Source organism: Diospyros lotus, chromosome 8 (assembly GCF_014633365.1).
Source record: "Diospyros lotus cultivar Yz01 chromosome 8, ASM1463336v1, whole genome shotgun sequence".
Classification (NCBI taxonomy): Eukaryota; Viridiplantae; Streptophyta; class Magnoliopsida; order Ericales; family Ebenaceae; genus Diospyros; species Diospyros lotus.
The window spans coordinates 52,117-59,973 of record NC_068345.1 but is presented as its reverse complement, the minus strand read 5'-3'; the positions used below and the strand labels follow the sequence as shown (position 1 = coordinate 59,973).

Below are 7,857 nucleotides of genomic sequence, written 5' to 3'. Positions count from 1 at the left end.
ACATAAAATGACTGACTTTAGTTACTTGATTTTAAGAAAGACTGATGATATTTGTTAAGAATATGTAAATAATAATGAATGTAATTTAAATAAGTAAAGATAGATAAAATTTACCCAATAAAATAATGGCGGTTAGTATGCAGGCAGCCGCAACGCGTCATTGCGTGTGGTATATAGCCCAATTACGATAGATATACGAGCCATTCATTTGCATAGATGAGGATTGAGGTGGCCCACCAAAGTCTATATTTTTTGTACCATTCTCACCGCTTAGTGGTGAATAGGGTTTTTATATCGCTCCAAGATCTCGAAATAAGAAAGCTTCCGCCAGAGCCTGTGGATTGGAAACCCTCCGTACTCGGTTAAGTGCGTCGGGAACTTACCTCCCAACCCGTGGGCTCAAGATCTCTATATCTGTTCCTTCTTTCTTCTTTCTCCCCAGGTAAAATTCTCAATCTAGTTTTTAGTTGCTGCATAATCTGGCATCAATCTGCTTGTGCTCAGATCGTTTCACTAACCCCTACTTTAAAGGGTTTTTTTCGGTTGATAGCTTGAGGATTTAACATTCAATTTCGTTTTCGCCTCTTTGTGATTAACAGCTACTCATGGCCTCAAATTCGCAAAAAGATGTTCCTACCTCTTCCAGTCCGGGTAAGCCCGGTTCCTTATCAAAGGGAGCACATCCGTTAGCGTTTGTTTGAGTTACATATTTTCCTGTTGTTTCTTTACCTCTGTTCTGAATTTTGTTGGGATAGCTTATGCTGTGAAATATTTTTCTTATGTTTTACTTTCATCGTGGTGGGTTCCATGCTATAGTTTCCATGTGCCTTTCCCCCCTTCATTGTCTTCCTTTCACTAAGGACCGCATGAATAGCAGATCAGCGGTTTGCTTGGAGTCAAGTGTTCTTTAATTGGGTTAAATGTATATTTTCCAATAACTGAAATTAAAAGACGTGAGATGTCAGTGACGGCCTCTCTATTCGCTACTGAGGATACACTATGAAACAGGGAAGAAATCAGGGGCTAACAGCATATATAAGACAATCTTTTGTACCTGGATGCATATATGGTTGCTTGTAAAAAGTCATATGTCAAACTAAACACTGAACAAATAGGGGGATAAGGAATTTCCCTACAGAATAAACAGAAACTAACATAATTGGGTAATGTAACAGCCACCAGTAGCCCAATTATAAACCCAAAGAAAGCAACAGACTAGATTCCAGACAGAAGAAACACAGAGATCAGGTGTCAGCTGTGTCACTAAGCCACAAATTCCAAACTAGACGGAGAATTAGAGAGACATCAAATGGGTCGCTTTCCACTGATGAAGAGCAGGAACCTGGAAGGTTATGGGTTTACTGGCGAGTGTCTTCACTTGTCATAACCCCTTGGCATATGTTAGCCCTGGTTTGACCTCCAGTGTCCCTTCTCCAACTCGCTTTCTTGTGATCTATGTCATGGTGACCTTTCCAGCTAGGCAGCTACAAAAGAAGAGAGAAGAGGTAAGAAATTGACTGGGTAACTTATGATTATCACGTGAAGAGTGTCAACAACTTGAGATTGGTCTCCCTTCTTTTCCACTTTTCTTATATTTACCTCTTTGTTTTCAGCTTGTTAGTGCCTCCTGATATGCCCCTTTTCATTCTTAGGGTCGCTTGTGTCTGTACCTTTTCTTTATGCCTAGGGGAGCTCCTTAGACATGCATGTCACTTCATCTGGGGTGCTTGCCTAGGCATTGCTTGATTGAAGCTGCCTCGTGTAGAGGTAGATGAGGAGCTTCCACAGAGCCTTAAGGTGTCTAGGTGAGCCGCAAGCAAGGTGCTCACCTTTGACTATAGTGATTGTGAAGATATTCGTTAAGTGGTAAATTGATACTATGAAGGAGACCTTGAAAATGAGGTTTTTGAAGGTCTGTTTCGTGAGATTTCATGTGGCCCACTGTAACACCATTCCTGGTTTGTTATTTCTAGAAAGGATTCTTTCTCTGAATGATTACATGATAAGTACAAGGGAAGAAGTGATAAGCACAAGTGTATTTGTAAGTATATTTGACTATATTTAAAATGATCAAGTTTCTCTCTGGAGATAGTGACGAACAATTGTTTTCTGTTGCTATGGTTCTGCAGTGAATGATTTTGAAAGTGGTGTCTAATTGGGGACATAATTTGGTGAAAGGAACCATATCTTGCACTCTGTGAGACCTTTGTAATTGATGACCTAGATAACAGGTAAATAGGCAATGCAGACATATTACGAATGACAAAAGCCCCAATTTCAATGGTTGACTGTGTCTTGGGTCTGCTAGGTTAAGGCATAGGGCAATGCATTCTTTGTATGAAATTCTGGTAAATTAGTGGCTGACGTGCTAATTATTGCAGAGTTGCATACTTGCTTGTTTCAGAGTGGTGCAATAACCTTAGAGGAATAAAACTCATAAAACCCTTATATTTCCATTTTATTATTTGCGAACTGGACAAATGTACACATACCTGGGTGTTTTAGGACATAGCAGCTTTATTATTTCTATAAATGCTCAAATTGAAATAAATAATAGAATGGAGTCATAAAAGTTTAGAAACATAATTCATTTGTTTTCTAAATGAATGAAACCAGCATAGAATATGAAACTGAGTCCTCTACTTTCTATGTTATTCAACCATCTTATTTCAATAAGTAACCAAAGCGAGATAAATAAGGGAATAGAAAATAAAATATGCAATGAGTGATAAAAATTGAGAAACATAATCTATTTGTTTTCTACAAGAATAAATTGAATATAGAATATTGAACTGATTCCTTTACTTTTTATGTTGTTTTGGAATTCTTATAGTTTAGCTTTATAGTGTTAAGTTAATAATCATCTTTATGTTACACTGCATTTCTATTTTTCTCTTTTTATTACTAACACTTAACAAATGGGATTTAACAGCAGCTGTTATGAGGAAGGAAAAAGTGAGTTTTAAGGCTTGATGTGATATTGTTTTTATGAGGAATGAATTTACATGTGTCTGTTTAGATTTCATACCTTTTCTTTTCACATGTTTATTAGATTATTAGTAGCTAGGTTGTATATTTAATGTAGCTGAAGCCATGCAAAGTAATTTCTGTTGGCACTCTCTGTTGAGGTTGCTTGATCTTTGCAATTACATTGTAGAAGGAAAAAGTTAAAAAATGAATAAATAGATTAATGTCATCTTATCTTTTAAAATATCATCCCATGATATTAGGAGATAAAAATGAACTAAGCAATACAAATAACTCGTTGTTTATTTCTAAAATACTCAAGGTAATTAGAATTGTATTCCTAACCATTATCACAATATCTTTCAGTTAACTGACTTACAGTTACTTCATCTATGAAGTGCGAATACCCTGATTTAGATGTCTTACCCCTATTTGCTATATATTGGACACACGTTTATCATAGATGGAAAAAATTTTATGAGACATATCATGTCACATATCCAATGGTTATATAACTTATAAGTCATTGGGCGCATTAATGTAAGTTGTTAGCACCCTAGTTGTTTGACAACGATAACATGATCCAAGTTGAGTCTACTTAAAAAGTTGGGTGTTGGAATGCTTGCTTCTTTTCTTGTGTTGTTTTCCATATTAATAATGTTAACAGAGATATATGCTTCTTTTTTTTTTTCACTAACTATTTTTGATGAATAACACATGGACTTTTCCATTTAAAATTTTGAACTCCTATATTATAGCTGTTCATGACTAATGAGGTAATATTACTTTTTATATTAAATAATGTCTTAATTTGTTAATGGAGTTAGGATATTATTTTTTAATAAATTTGGTTAGTTATGAATATTCTTATCATAAATATAGATATTATTAATTTAGGGAAAAAAAGTCTTTAATATTATTAATTTAGGGGGAAAAAAAAATTATTTTCTCATCTTTTCTTTGAGAATCTATACCCATCATATTTGTATTTGTTGTCACATTGAGACTCAAACCATGAATTGATGCATTCATTTTGCTAATTGAGAATTGGGAATCAAATAGAATTGTAAGATTCAGCATTCATTTTTGAAATCAATAAATATATATAAAATCCAAACAGAAATTTCATATCACTTAAATGAAAAATTAGTGAATATTCACATGAAATATATAATATAATATATGCATATGCATAAACATAGATACATATATATCCATACATATACACACATATATATACTGAAACAAGCCTTAGGAAATTAAGAATGCTTGCTTAGATTGATATTGAGAGGACTTTGAAAATATATACAAGTTTACAACTCAATCTCTTTCCTATAAAGTAGGAAAGAATTTTGAGTAATCTACTCTTAAAATCTAGGAACAACTATCTCCTAAAAATTAGGAGATAAAACAGATATAAAATACAAATTTACAACAATTATCTACAACTAAAAATATAATTTAAACAACTTAATATAATCTGATTTAATCTCTTTACCAAGTGTTGCAAAGCTTCCACACTCCTTTTTAACTTAGACTTCTCCTTCCACTTGAAATCTCATTCTCGTCTAACACTGCTCCTTAAGTTGGTGAATAGATGGAAGTCATTCCCAGTTTGCTAATTAGGGATTCAAAACATGGTCTTGCAACTGCCTGTCTTGAGTATACTCCAACCTTCATCCATCAAGCCTTGGCCTTCCAATAGATGAAATTCTCCTGCTCTCATCTTGCTCTTCATATGACCTGCTGCTCCTGATCACTAAAAAAAACACAAACACATCAAATAAAACAATGCTGAAAAAACATAACAATGGACCACCTTTGAATAAATTTCAGCTGCAATAACTAAACTTGCAACTCTCATTAGATATTATCCTCCTTCTCAAGGGGTTTTTCCTAATGGATATATATATATATATATATATCTAACACCAATATGATTTGACTTTTCCATGGTGAGACTAAATCCTAAGCCAAGTGGACTGCACTTTAGCTAACCCAACTTAACTTCAACTTAGCACTCCTTCAGAATTTCTGCTGCATACCCAGCAATCTATTCACCCTAAAATGCATAGTTTTCATTTAGGCACACTCCACCATAAACCAAATCCTTACTTAGTGTTATTTCTCCATTCCAAAGATCCAAACTTTTACACAGGATTACAAACACAATGCACCTCACCCGGATTGGCCTTTCACTGCTAGACTCCATTCCTAGCTCCCAAAATCCGGCCTTTAGGCTTTATGACTGCCTTTCTTCTCATGTTTGTTTCAAACTTTGAGAACTGCCCAACTCTCTTGAGACTCTTCTAACTACCAGCCTACTAAGAAATGCTTAAGATTAGGGTAACCTAGGCTGCCATAAGCTGTTCCTATTTCTATTCCAACCTCTATGCCTTAGATTTCCAGCTTATCCTTTCTCCCACACTATCAAACACTGATCTAAACACTCAGCTACACCTTGAGAGTTCTATTTGGAGAAAAAATACCAATAAAACTGTCTCTAAATATACTAGGCATACCACTGGAATACACAGCTTTTCCATGCACTCATTTTTAATCCCTTGGACCATCATAAGAGACTCCAATTCTTATAATATTTTGACTTTGGAATTACTTAACTCATAGAGAGACCTTCTAAGCAATAAAACTTGCTTACCTTTCCCTCTAACCTCTAATCCCTTAGGCTACTCTATAAGACCAATTACTCTCTTAATTTTCCATGGATACTTGCTGATTAGTGACACCTATTTGACCCAAATTAAGCCTTCACCTATTTGACCCAAATTAAGCCTTCATGTGCTGCTATAACCAATGGCCATGTCTAGCCATTTCCCATTTCCCAGCACTTAATTTACAAATAGACACTACAACAGCACTCCACCCCTTTAACCTAAGGGATATTCCATTTAATTCCAAGTTTAATTTTCTCCCCAAATTTACATGGCTCCATGCCAATCATTTGGACAGGAGTGCATCCCTCTTCTTCTACAAGAGATTCTATTTTCCAGCCTATTCCTTAGCACTCAAAACAGTGCATAAGACTCCTTAAACCCAGCATTCCATACCTCACTGGTAGATTACTTGTGGTAGGCAACACTAGCCCTTCTATTCCCTTGCTCATTATCTACAAGATGATTCTATTTCCCTTTCCTTGCTTAATCCAGATTTTGCTCAACATGGGCTACTTCATACAAGACAACACTTGCACACACCCTTTTCTCCTCACTGTTCACAAGGACCTTCACTGCAAGAGCCAAAGCTATCTTAAACACTACTACATTTGGATGGTGTCAGAGTTGGATTTTGGAGTCAAATATTGGATATTAGGTGTTTCTCTCCTCTCCATGCCCTACCTCTGTCTCATTTCTGTTCCTTTTCTCCTTAAACTTCTCCATTCTTCTATTCGAATCTCTCTTCTCTTCTTTCAGTACAATTTCTCTGCTTCTCCTACCTCCATACCAGTTCTACATCATGGATAGGCTGGTTTTGTTTCTGGATATAATATCGTATGCTTTTAGATGCTAATATCTTTGTCTTGTAGGTTGCATAACATTTTCATGTTTGATTCTACCATTTAAAATTCTGAAAATTGAATTTATTACGTTGGCTGAATTTAGTTAATATCTTGTCAGGAAAATTGGAAATTGCCAATAGCTACAGCAATGGCATTATGTGGTTCTTCAAGAACAGAGGTTTTGACGATAAAAGTATTAATGAAATGTTCAAAAAGTGCAAGCATCTCGAGGGTGTGCGAAAGGAAAGAGCCTGTGAAAACTGGGACTACTTGATAAGCATTGGCATCCAAGAGCGGAAGCTTCCTTCTGTTGTAGTAAAGTGCCCCAAAATACTTACCATCAATTTGGAAGAAAAGCTTATCCCGACTTACCAGTGCCTTACAACATTGGGAACAAGACCCAGCCAGGTTGCTTCTGCTATTACCAAGTTTCCTCACATCTTGTCGCACAGTGTGGAAGAGAAGCTTTGTCCTCTCCTAGCTTTTTTTCAAGCTCTTGGGGTGCCTGAAAAGCAACTTGGTAAGATGTTTCTGCTCAATCCGAGAATCATTAGCTACAGCATTGAATCAAAGATTTCACAAATTGTGAACTTTCTTGCTAGGCTTGGCCTGCACGAAGAAGGGATGATTGGTAAAGTTCTAGTGAAAAATCCATTCATTATGGGTTATAGTGTAGATAAAAGGCTACAACCGACTTTAGAATTTCTAAAATCTATAGGCCTGACAAAAGTAAATCTTCAAACAGTTGCAATAAACTACCCCGAGGTTTTGTGTAGAGATGTTAAGAAGGTTCTAAGACCTAATGTTGATTACTTAAAGAAATGTGGATTTGGAGGTGGACAAATAGCAGCTTTGGTGACTGGTTACCCACCTATTCTGATCAAAAGCATCAATAACTCTTTAGAACCACGGATCAAGTTTTTGGTAGAGGTGATGGAAAGACGAATGGAAGAAGTAGCTGATTACCCTTACTTTTTCAAGCATGGTTTCAAGAAGAGGTTGGAGTGGAGGCAAAAACTTTTGAAACAGAAGAATGTACGTTGTAGCCTTAGTGAAATGCTAGACTGCAATCAGAAGAGGTTCTTATTGAAGTTTGGTGTAACTGAACATTTTGCCTAAGGCGCCCCTATGCTGTGTTGAATCTATTTCAGTTTTGGAGAGACCTTTGAGGCGGCAATCGTGCATGTGTTTGGAGATTTTTTTTGTTGTATGACCCTTGTCTTAAAAATCATATCAAAATAATAAGTAATCTTTTAATAAACCCCATTGTGATTACTCAAATTTTTTTTGAAAATTTTCCTAGTTCTTGTATTGTTATATGGGTTTGTGTAAAAACTTACAACAAAATAATGAGTAGTTTTTTTTTAAATATG

The 7,857-nt window shown here is 35.7% G+C and overlaps 1 protein-coding gene across 1 annotated transcript; it reads left to right on the top strand.

Moving 5' to 3' along the window:
- Positions 1-274: 274 nt before the first annotated feature.
- LOC127808207 (transcription termination factor MTERF6, chloroplastic/mitochondrial-like) lies at positions 275-7,644 on the top strand. The gene is made up of 3 exons (XM_052346632.1): positions 275-442; positions 600-651; positions 6,603-7,644. The coding sequence occupies exons 2-3, from the start codon at positions 606-608 to the stop codon at positions 7,601-7,603; spliced, it is 1,047 nt and encodes a 348-aa protein (XP_052202592.1). The 5' UTR covers positions 275-442; positions 600-605; the 3' UTR covers positions 7,604-7,644.
- The last annotated feature ends 213 nt before the right edge of the window (positions 7,645-7,857 follow it).